General features: G+C 46.3%; 1 protein-coding gene across 1 annotated transcript; it reads left to right on the top strand.

Annotated features, from left to right (window-relative positions):
* The first annotated feature begins 830 nt into the window (after window positions 1-830).
* On the top strand, window positions 831-10,797 carry LOC126545844 (uncharacterized). Its single transcript, XM_050193847.3, has 4 exons — window positions 831-901; window positions 2,233-2,290; window positions 5,728-5,765; window positions 9,256-10,797. The coding sequence occupies exons 2-4, from the start codon at window positions 2,269-2,271 to the stop codon at window positions 9,643-9,645; spliced, it is 450 nt and encodes a 149-aa protein (XP_050049804.1). The 5' UTR covers window positions 831-901; window positions 2,233-2,268; the 3' UTR covers window positions 9,646-10,797.
* The last annotated feature ends 1,682 nt before the right edge of the window (window positions 10,798-12,479 follow it).

The following is a 12,479-nucleotide window of genomic DNA, read 5'->3' as shown; positions in this document are numbered from 1 at the left end:
GGCAGACAGACTTAGGAGGGTTATTGTTGTATGAAGAAAAAATCATGTAAATTTCATTCATATCCCCATGCATCTGATCGTCCTTCACCAATCGTCCACACTTCTTCGCTGGTATGCACCTCTGCACTTTAATCTCTATACTGCGGCATTGAAGTTCCGATACTTCTTGCTTCTTTGTGCATGCCTCGCCAGCTTTTTATTATGGAAATTTATATATATATATATATATATATATGAAGTACTCGAAGTATGCTAAACGCACTAAAATATTAAATATGTCTAGCACAGAAAGCACCATGGAGCCGATGAGCGAGAACTCTCGTTCAGCAAAAGCAATGCTTAAATGCCTACAAAACTACTGCCCGGGCCACAATGCATATTGCTACATCGCATTAAGCCGTAAAGTTGTAGATTCGCGCGTGTACGACGCTCCGACCCTGTGGGTACCGCTCGCACGCGGCCGCGTGTTTGCCGAACGCGCGGAGGAGAGACCGCGCGACGGGCGGTGGAGCGGCGTGCGCTCTCGGCGGCGGCGGCTCGGCGGGCCAACCTTCTGGGCGGAATCCGCGAAAGCGTGGAAACCAACAACGCACAAAGCGGCAGCGAGCGCCGCTCGAAGGCGGAATGAAAACAAGGCAGAGAACAAGAAGCGTCGGTCGTTTTGGGAGCCTCGTGTGAGGGGAAGACGAGTCCCACTTGCATAATTCCCTCGCGGCAAGGCCCCCGTTTCTTGGGACAGCGTCATCCTTGGACGTCCGTCGACGGAGGGCAAGGAGGCGCCCTCGAACCGCGATGCCCTGGGCGAGTGAGACCGGGGCCCGGCAGCCGCCTATAAAAGCGGCCGCCGCCGGCGCAATGGCAGACAGCCGGAGCCAGCCCACGGAAGAGTCAGCCGACCAGTGTGAGTACCGGCACAACATGGGATACCCTGTAGGCGCCGTCCACGCAGTGAGGCCGAGATTGCAACCCCTACGCTCACTACGCGGACGACTCCGCCAGCGCCCCCAGTTCCGGACACAGGCCGCCGCCGCCGCTGTGCTACACGACGGACTGCGGCTCCGGCTTGCGGAACTCGCGCCCTCCGCGGCGCGCGCACACCCCGCGGATACGGGCGCGCTTTGCGGTTCGCTTACCGCTATAGTGGTGCGACCCTAGAATGACGCCGCCGAGTCAACGCGTTTCGGTGCTCGTCACTCCCAAATTAGGCCGTCATCTACTGCAGTTTCGTACACGTTTTTTATTTTGACAATGTGTAGCATCTTTGCTATAGCGCTAAGACACACTTTGACATATGAGCAATCCTGTGGGGCTTCTTGAAACCTTAATTGGGGATATCCAAATAACGATAAGGTGAAGAAAAGTATGAGTGACTTAGAATAAAAATAGTATTTAATTCTCATCAATGAGTTAGAGCAGTTCGCAAATTTGCTATAAGATGAAGTTAGCTCGTGCTTATCGGCTGACTAGGCGCCTTGTTTTCCGACCATAATACATGTTCGTAAATGTCAGTGTTACAGGGGGGTAATTACGTCGCTATTACATCCAATATTGGAGCGCGCTCAACCATGTGCTAGAGAGCGTAACTTGGTAAATGTTTTTCACGAGTCAATAACAGATAAATACATCATAATGTATTGCAGGTCTTCCTCTTTTGTATCTAATTGCATTCTTCGTCCATTATTTTGATGATATTTGCTAAACAATAATTACAGGTTGAAAAAGGACCATGGTATCATTTCATTACTGCTTTGTGCGCTGTATTAGTCCCTCAATTTCTCGAATTTTTCACAATTATACGCAACATAACCTGAGGGCTGGGAAGGAGGTGCAGATTCTGTGATCTGTTCAATGTCGATTACAGGATTTGCCAGTGGCGACCCGTATGCCTACAATAAAGATATGTGCATCAGAAAAGCAACTTCTATGATAGGTGCAGAGTAAAAAGCAGCATTACCACGCTGATCCTTCTATTTAATTTCGAAATATAAATGCAAATGTAGGTATTATATTATATATTAATTCTACATAGTTGTTCTAATACATATCGTAAGATCCCTGTATATCGTGGCCACTTTGAATAACACTTTTTAAGAACTGCTAAAAAATGCTCAGCTTTTGTTGTCACAAAATTTAACACAGCAAAACTCTTCGCTGTTGAATTGCCTCACTGAAAAACAAAGTCGTCGTTACGTCTCTTACAACAATCCTCTAATGACACGACTTTCCTTACAGGTTTTGTGACCGGGACGACACCCTACTTGATCGAAAATGAAGCAGTACCTCGCCCTAGGTGAGTTAATGAAGCAACGGGTTAGTTTCTCATCACTTAGTGCACACACAAACATCTCTGTGTGGTTGCCAGCTTACAACCCTAAAGTGTTGCGATGCTGCGACTATCACAGCGGCCAGCATACGGCCAATTGTACTATGTTGACTGCATAACGCAGAGGAAGATTTCCTTTAGAACGCACCTTTGTGGTTGCAGAAAGAAGCGAGTGGAAGTCCGAAGCCACATCTGTGTTCATAACGTTTTCCCCTCAGTATTGTGCTCAAGCTCTAGCGCAAGCAATTGCTCCCCTTGCGGAAACGTACTTATGATTTTGGGAAGTTACCGCAAGCAAAACACGAGACTTGAAGAAAGGGACAACACGAAGTGGTTTTCCGCTTCGTGTTGTCATTTTTCTTCAAGTCTCGTGTTTCGCTTGCGGTAGCTTCCTAAAATCATAAATCCCCAACTGGCCTACACCCACACTCTGCTATGAAACGTACTCCCCACGAGCTGTAAAGACGCGTCAGGCAGGTAGACGCTCGAGTTTTATTTTTCACCAATGCATACTTTTGATGAACTTGTCATTTGCAAAGATCAAAGATCTGGCATGCGTTAAAAGTAACGTATTTCAGCATAACTCTGCAGATTAATGTGCTTTTCTGCCCTGCGTTAGTGATGCCCTGGAGCTTTGCGCCCATTGATTGTCATGACACTCGGAAAATACTCACTGCCAGATTCCCTGAAAGTCTATGTAAAATACCAGGCACCTTGAACAGGTGCCCGCCCCTTTTTATGCCATGGACAGGTATCCTATGACGCGTTGATGAAAACCTTGCATGACAGCGCAACACTCCTGTGCGAAATTGCCATCAGAGGTTTGCTTTTGGACCGGCATCAGGGAAACTGGCAGGCCTTTTACAGAACATAAGATTCTGGGACAGTAGCCTCGTGCGTCTGCGATGCCTAAAGTCAGGGAAACGCTGCTGCGTTTATTGAGATATGCGAGCCTATATGAATGCGTGTGGCTGACAGAACGATGAAGGCTTGTGCAAGTGTGTGCATGCATACTGTGAATTTTTCCTTTTACTCCTCATTCAGTGCTCGTTCCCCTTTCCACAGTGCAGGGAGGTTAAACATGCAGTCTCAGTCTGCATAACCTCCATGTCTTTCCCTTATAACTCCTCTCTCTCCCTCTCTCTCAGCCTTGTTTATATTACGAGGGCACCTGTTAGGTGGTGTACGTAGTAAATAACGGTGTCTTACTGGAGTGTATTTCTTAACAAATATTTTAGGCTGACAATTCATGCAATCGCTGTACATACCGTGCATTTGTGAAATACTTCTGTCCATGCTGCAAATGCTCCTGAGACGTGTTTATATCTTCCATGCCTCAAGGTAGATATAAATAACTGCTCTTGGGAGTTTTGTGCAAGCACAACAACAGTGAAATTCTGCCTCTTAAGAAACATCAAGAAGCGAAATTGTCGTCAGATGAGCAGATTTATTATGGGTGACAGTCTTTTTACCATTTTCTTATTCGTGGCATTAGGGTAAACGAGAAAGAAAACAAGTACAGTTGAGGCAATGATGAGGTGAAATATGAAAATACAATTTCAGCATTGGCCTATAAGAATGCGAACTAGCTACTTCAAGCGAGACAGTTAGTGAAGTGTAATTAATTACCAACACGTTGTAAACATTTCCAATTATATGCGGTGCCGTTGTGAGGCTGCCATGTAGTTAGAAGCCCGGCCCCTTGATTAGCTATGTTTCATGCATGCACGGTAAAATACGTGAAGGTAAATATCTCAGCCATCCTGCATCTTGTTGCACGTTCTCTATATTGTGGGGTGAGAGAACTTACGGGGATCGCTCTTACAGCAAAGGAGGATTCAGTACACGCTGTCAAGTTTAAATTTGTCAGTCTCAGGCGCCAGAAAGCCTAATCAACTCTGATATTGGGGGACTGTGCGCTACAGTCATATTGCTTGACAATAACGTTCTCGAAGTTGGCTAGCATTTCTGCGATACGTTCGCTCTACAGCCACAGAGTTTCGATTGCTGGACGTCAATATCAAAACGACAACTGCTGCTGACTGTCAAGTTGTGTCTTTGATTGTCTTTAAAGCGAGTCATACCTTTGAAACACTAAGTGAGAAAAAGCAATTCCAAATATTCTGAAATACTACGCACTGTGTTAAACAAACTTTCCGTTGTTTTTCCATATTGCAAAAGATAACGAGAAACATATCTGGCTTGAGCAAAACACCGTCTTTTGATGTGTACCGTTCACTTACAGTTAAAAAGAAAAGTAGGCACAAGGCAGGCAAGCTCAGAAGTTTGAGTTTGGAAATTGAATGGAAGGTTGGTAAATCGATGGCATCCAGGTCATCACCAGTTCTGCGAGTCATTACGATGCCTAAACACAGCCGCTCGTTCTATGTGGGATTATCTCGAGTGAAACGACGTAACCAGCGCCTCGCTTGCGCAATTTGTGTTGACGTCACCGAAATTTCGTGGCATCGCGCGACACTGCCATCGGGTGACGTCAGCGATCACAGTTTTGCTGTGGGTAGTCATATTTCAGGCAACCGTCATTTTCGATAGCATTGGCCATGACAATGGTACACACTTTTTCTGCAAGGCTTTCGCAATAGATTTGTGAGCAGCTTCATCGATGTTCCTTGGCTCGAAAAATCGCCACATGCCCCTTGCTTTCTTCGTAGCAAACCATGTACCTGATATATTTCAGCACGAAATTTAGGATATGAGGTATAAATCGTTTGATGAAAACCTGAAATTTCGTAGCATGTACAGAACCATTGAGCAAGCGACGCAAGCCACCTTAAAATCATCAGGAAGCCAGGCACGTAGGAATTCACCCTCTTGCGCGCGCGCTCAGGTACATACATGAGCCGGCGGGCTTACAGCATTGTTTAGAAATAATGGCCATACTAGCTAATCGGTCAAACGAATGCTGAGACGTTAGCAGCACGGCTAGCTTGTGCAAGATATTGTACTTTACTTTATATGGCATCGGTGTGAGAGGTATGTATAAGCAAGTGAAGGGCACACAGAATGCGTCGGAAAAAAGTTACTAAAGAATCACATTTTCTTGCGGTACTAACACGCGAGTTATATGCGAAGATTTCCGCAGTAATAAGTTGAAGTAACGACAGTGTCAAACACAACGGCTGCTATCGTCAAATTTTTATTCTGCTGCTGACAGACGATGCCCATACATTCCGTCAAACTTTAGTTAAGCACTTTTTGACTGTAAGCGCATTTAGATTACGGGAAAGTGGCGTCGAACAAAGAAAAAAAGAAAAGAAAGAACTTCACCTACCACTGCGATAGACAATGTAGTTTAACGCGCAGAACTTGAGAACTGCAACACGTCGCACTCCAACTTATCTCGCGAGATTATTCATGCGTGCGCCTCTCTCTTTCTCTCACAGCCTTTGCCCTGGCTGCCGTGGCTGTTGCGCTACCAAGGGTAAGACCATTCACGATTATTTCCAGCGAGAGTCCTAACAGAAATTGAACATTGTAGTTAAAGCGTTGCCGGCATAATCTTGAAATGAAAACCCGACGAAAAAATAACAATAGAACGCAAAAACCGTGCGAGTACTAAGCTGTATGAAGCCAAATTAACCACAATCAACGACTTTTGTGGCAAAGCACGTTTATTTTGATTTGAAACTACAGTGTTCCGTCAAACATAGTGGGAAGCGGGGTAGTTGAGTGAGATGGAATAGACGACGCGGCATCTACCTGCGGAGAGAAGGGCTCTTGCGTCGAGAGGCCTGTGCTCGCTTAAGCACGTTGGATAATGTGGTAAAGTCGCGTACGCTATGTGCATTCACGATCCCACATCGGACATTGGTACGTCCCTTTTCTCAAAGAAGTTGGACGTCAGGAAAGTGCAAAAAATAAAATTAAAATAAGAAAGTACGAACGAACGTAAGAGAAACACACCCGAGAAACACACCGCGAATGCCCGCCGAGCGTAAAGACCCCGTCATCTGCGAACATCTATGACGAGAGAAACGTCGCATTGGACAGGCCGGCCCATTTTGTAGGGCACACTGTGCGAGCGCAAGTGGAGGAGGGAGGCGAAAGAGAGTGAGCCGATGCCAGGTTTTACAGCGCCCATTTCTTGGGCCTCCGCGAGTATCTGTCAGTCGCTGTCATCACGGCGGTTTGATGGCCCGTTCAGACTTCTCCGGAAGTGATTAGCCCTCTTCCCGGAGCGATGACAGTGGGTGGGGCGCCGCTGGATTGCCGCTCTCCCATACAGTTGGAGAATCTCGCGCCTGGCCTCTCCTACCGCAGCGCCGCCGCGCGCCGGCGTAGAAAATCCAACGTTACTGCGATGGCTTACAAAGAGAGGTTGAGCAGGTCTTCACCACATTCTTTCTGCGGCCTGCATCGCGCCGCAGAGGGAACCGCAATTTTTAGAGCTCCAAGTGTACCCAAACCTTGCAGAGATCTTTAATCGGAGTACGTGGCCTGCCTGCCGACTATCGTAGTTTTACCGCGTGTCTCGAGTAAATTCCAATACCGCAGATGGCAAGGCCTTAACGACACTACATGCGCGTATGCTGATTGTAGTATGTAGTGTCTAAGAACTAAAGTAAGAGCATGCGCCCATTGAGCGCCAAAACTAACTGAAGAAACACTGAATGCTAAAGCAAAGGAGAAACACACGTACGCACGCATCGGACAAACAAAAATGATGGAAAAAGTGACAAAACCTGTAAAGCGACAGTAGAGCATGAAAAGATCGTTGAGAATGGTAAAGCAATATCAGATCGTTACGATAGTGTCGGCTTCTTTGCTGCGCGCAAAACACAAAAGCAGCTTACAAGGAACGAAGACGCTCGACTTTTCAAGTGATATCTCAGTTTCTGACAGCTCGATCATCCTTTGAAAATGAAATAGCTATAGCGCTTGCACGCTGCTTAACGCACGTGCCAACAACGTCGGCGTCCGTTATTGACACCTCAATGAACGCGCGTCACGTTACTGTGGCGGACGCAAGCACTCCTTCACGTCACTTTCACTCAGCGGTGAAAGAAAAGCTTGTCAACCCTTCCTACCTCGCGTCACGTCACAGCGGCCGGGGAAACCCGACCGGCTAGCTGAATTCATGCCAATCTATCACGGTCACGCTGGCGAGAATGCGCCTCGTCCCTTCGCTCGTTAATATTTTGCAGGTGCAAAGCGTTCGATGCTTAAATATTTGATGGAGACATGCCCTTTAATTAAAACAGCACTAAAGCTTTCTCTTACAGTATGTAAGTTATCACTTACTGTTTTCTTTTTCAGGCTTATCGAAGATTTTAATTTCTCTGGTACTCGCACATGCTTACCTCAATTGTGTTTTCTTTTCTGCTTGGCTCTTTTAGTATTTGCATAAAATACTACCCTTACTGTAGGCTAGTGATGTCAATGTTAGCGCTTTTCTGCTTGCAACATCACTACCAAGACATAACCAGAGAATTACTCTTTGGTTCAAGACAGGGAAAAAAAAATAACATGAATTTAGTATATCGCAAACTGTAGCTACACTTTATGTTGCCGCTGATTTCTCTTTAATCATGCCTTCACTCGCCCAGGTGTTTCAAGAAGACACTTAAAGATAACAAGAAATACAGGAGGGCAGCAGAAACTTATCTCAATTAATTATTAATCGCACTTTCACACAAGGCGCTTGAATAAGCGCTCGAAGCAGCATAACTTGCCCCTCTTGTTTCGCAATCTTTGCAAACAGAAATCCTGATTCTTAATTTCTGTTATAAAATGTGAGGGGAAAAAATGTTGTCGCACATATCTTGATACATAAAGCAAATATAGGACTGATGTTGCGTAGTCTGTGCGCGACCTCTTGTTAACACGGGAACACTCATGACAGCAGCTCCACCACTGCACATACATATGCATGTTTAGGCCCCTAGCTTCTGCCCTTGATGCGCTTTTCGTTTTACATCCTACGTGCGACACGGTTCGAGGGTTCGGGCGTCGCCTTTGGAGCTGCTTACACCTGCCTACGCATTTGAAGCGCGTTGTAAACCCACACGAGCGTATATTGATTAGTGCATGCGGAGTCGACAGAAATAAGTAATGCGTAGCGCCCCCGCAGCACGCCCTGCAGTGACACGTTTCCTTACAAAGCCGTTTTTCTAAGCACATGGCTATATACAAAAGCATGCGCAGGCGAGAATTCGACAGCTTGTGTACTTGTCCGTAAGAGAATGCTCGGTGGCGGCTTTGAGGACGGAAAAGAACCTCCGTATACATTCAGTGGAACGTTTGTAGTCGTCATAGGCTTCATGTATCCTAAATGCGTGCGGTATATGCAAAAGGAAAACTGATAACTTTTTGGCGTTATCTTCTGCAGTAAGGAAGTGAAGTCAGTCTTGACGTGTGCTCATTTCATGATCGAAGCTTCGCGCTCTCATGCGAATGGTGGATTGAATCAGAGAGCGATGTTTTTAACTCCAGATCAAGCCCAGCGTGCAGGAGTCTACAGTTTAGAAACTAGAATACGCAAAGCGTTAGCGTCCCAACAGGACCAGGCGGGGAATGACCAAAAAGAGATAGATCATCTCCACATACAATAAAATTATATATTTTACTGCAAAATATGAAAAGTGATTGGTATGTTTCGTTTTCTCTGAGAAAAAGGATCTAGAAAACACCATACGTTGGTCTAACCCGGGAGCTTTTGCTACATGGCAAAGAAAGCATAACGCGAGAGCAGCTGATGTGTTCGAAGTGCAGTGCTCAAGGGTATGTGACTGGCGCTTCCATGTGACTGCCCATGTGCACAACCGCTGTCTCACGCCAACTTTGCGCCCCAGTGCCTTATCTGCGCCCCCTCACCACTCTCGGCAGAAGTGCGCATCCTTCTCTGTAACATGCACGGTGGCGGAATATATAAGAACTTTCTTGTTTCTTTCCTTTTTCTTCCACCACCGCAGTCTAAACGGGCAGCCTACGAGCTTCCGGACGGCGTTGAGTTCCTCGTCGGATCCGTGAAGACCTCCTTTACCTGCCCCGCCAAGAACGGCTACTACGCAGACGTGGACAACGCCTGCCAGATCTTCCACGTGTGCAATGTCGTGCCCAAGGACGACGGCAGCACGGAGGTGCAACAGTACAGCTTCCTGTGCGGCAACCAGACGGTGTTCAACCAGTTCTCGCTGACATGCTCGCTGCCCGAAGACGCCGTCCCATGTGGCAGCTCGGCCGACTTCTTCTACCTCAATGACAGGATCGGCCAGGAAAAGGTGAACCTGCACGACGACGCCGACCTGCAGCGTGCCGTCCAGGTCATCCCCCGGTACCAGCAGGCACCCTTCAAGGCTTGAAGCCCACCGCCGCCGCCACGTTCACGCGAACGCGACACCGTATCGTAGCCAGTTCGAATCGAGCCTGTGACCGTGTGGACGAAGAACCGCGACATATCCGACAAGCCACCCAGGCAGTCACGCAAACGTCCGCCGCGTGCTCGCTGCTTTTTTTTCTACTACTGTGCCTGTCGATGGCATACGAGGGGGTCCTGTTGGAGTCCGCGCCACACCCGCGAAGGAACCACCTCACGTACTCACGCTCATACTACGGAATGCCAACAACAGCTATTCGGATACAGAAAACATCACCGTCATTCCTTATACCGCTTCGAGCAGGGACATAAGAAATTACGTCGGAGCATACAGGTAGAGGGGGAGATATTAAACAAGAAAGTAAGCAGTAGAAATGCGCTTTGGGTCGTTTCAGCATTCGTAACGTACGCACTGGAGCAACGTACAATGTTCGCGAGGGAGACTCGCCTTACAGCGATGGCGCGGGAGGTGCACACCACTGCTCGCTTGTATTTTAGCTCGGCTCACCACATTGTCGCCTTCGTGTCGACGCTGCCAACGAGATACGGAGATTTCGTCATCTTCCAGCGCCTTGCGCACGGCCCCTGCTTTCGGTTGTACAGTCATAAACTTTCTGGGCTGGAGCACCGTACGTGTTCTGTTGCGGTTCCCTCCTATTTTCGTGCTTTTCTGCGAGGTTGTGGGGTGCCCTCTGCTTTTGGGTGTAGGTCGGCTGCGCAATCCATTGGGTGAGATCACAGTGCCTAAAGCCCTCTTCTTAGTCATGTAGCTTACGCCTTCGCTTGTCCGCAGTCATGTGTGAGCTCGTTGTACAAAACAGCAATTTAAAGAAAGAAACAGGAAATCTTCCTCCTTGTCTGGTGACTGTATGACCTCCCATGGGTTATTTAGTAAATAACGATTTTTTTCTGTTGCCACAGATTCCACGAAACTGCGATGTCCTGAGTAACAGAAGCGCCCGGTGTGGTAATCTTGTGTACACCTTTCCTTTCAAGTGGCAGTTCTCTCTAATATGTTCAGCGCATCATGTACAAAATGCCAAATGCTTTTTTTGTGACACTCAGAATATGCTGCGTCATGGTGAACTCATGGTCTCATATGCTTTGCTCGGATAAAATAAATTCATTGTTGTTCGTTCTTCTGTGTTCTGTATTTTTATGAAGGTGATACATTGCTATGAATATGATTAGCATTAACGAATTAAATATGCGCATAGCACGAATTAGTCGTTGTTGTGTTGTAACGCAATTTCCGATTTTAGTGATTGTATATGACAGTAATGTGCGAAAAACATTCTAAATCAGTAAAGCACAATTTATGGCTTCACGGCATAGTACTTATTCATGAGGTGAAACCACCATCACGTAACAAAAAGTCGCACGTGTCGAAAAGTTATGCCGCGATAAACATTCCTCCATGACAAAGAGAGCCCAATTATCATACGTGCTTCGTGTACATTCAATTTTATTGACGGGTAGCGTTCAACAAGCAATAGACAATAATAATATACGCACCTGAAAATTTAATTTGCAGTCCTAGCTCATGAACAGAAGCACAGTTCAGACTACTGAGGAATCACCAGCTCGTTTTAAGACAAATAAATAATAAGTCAGAAGAGCTACGTGCAAAATAAACACAAGAATTCACTTACGTTGTAACTGTAATTCGCCCTTTAGTGAAGCAATTAATTCGTCCACCATAACACAGCCGCAATCAAGCTATTTCATACATTCACTAGATTGAAATACATTCACACGTAAAGAGAGCATTTTAAAATCAAGAAAAAAGAACACTTAAAGTTCTTGTCTACACAGAATTACGAATAGTCAAGGTACCACCTCTAAATATTGTGCGAGTCACCTAAGTCTCCCAGAAACTTTACCTTTGGTGTATAGCCGCCATCCGCACGAGAAAACATTGACGTACGAATGTTCCTGTCATCATCGATCACTTGACACACACACACACACACATACATATATATATATATATATATATATATATATATATATATATATATATATATATATATATATATATATATATATATATATATATATATGTGTGTGTGTGTGTGTGTGTGTGTGTGTGTGTGTGTGTGTGTGTGTGTGTGTGTGTGTGTGTGTGTGTGTGTGTGTGTGTGTGTGTGTGTGTGTGTGTGCTGTCACCCTCTCAACTAGTAAACTTCAAAGATGCGCCCAGAGTTACAGCACCCTTTCTGGTTTGACGAGAACTTGGATGCAAACAGCGCTAAAAACGGCACAAGATATCGCTTTACCAAACAGGTCACAAGATACTAAGCGCGCTACCAACTGAAAGGTTCATTTCGAGAAAGCTCTCTCATAAAACTTAGAAGGGCAAGAGAGGGGAAAAAAACCGAGATTAAAGAAAAAAATGAAACGCAAAGATGACAACGGTATAATCTGAACGCCTGCCTCAATCACAAAGGTAAGTGATATCTCTACCAATGCACGTGCACAGACGAAACGCTGACAAATGACAACGCGCAGCGATGTCGAGGAGTTCCAGTTCGTGTTGCGACTACGGGTTGCGCAACTACGACTGACCACGTCTGCTGCCATGCCGAGGTCAAGCTGAGGAAATAGGTAACGAAGAACAAAGAAGGGAACTTTAATACTATATACAGCTATTTACATGCTGGAATTTCACCGGTAAAAAGCTCGCGAAAGCTCTCTGGGCCCAGCGCGACTGCGCGAAGTTGAGAAAGTTTCGGCGCATCTTCCCACGCGGTGGTCAGCACCGGCCATTCGAAGCGTCGCGCGCTCCACACGGGACAGTGAGGTTCCTAATTCGTCTGT

Source organism: Dermacentor andersoni, chromosome 1, assembly GCF_023375885.2.
Source record: "Dermacentor andersoni chromosome 1, qqDerAnde1_hic_scaffold, whole genome shotgun sequence".
Classification (NCBI taxonomy): Eukaryota; Metazoa; Arthropoda; class Arachnida; order Ixodida; family Ixodidae; genus Dermacentor; species Dermacentor andersoni.
The sequence above is the reverse complement of the archived record's forward strand: the minus strand, read 5'-3'. Positions and strand labels throughout refer to the sequence as shown.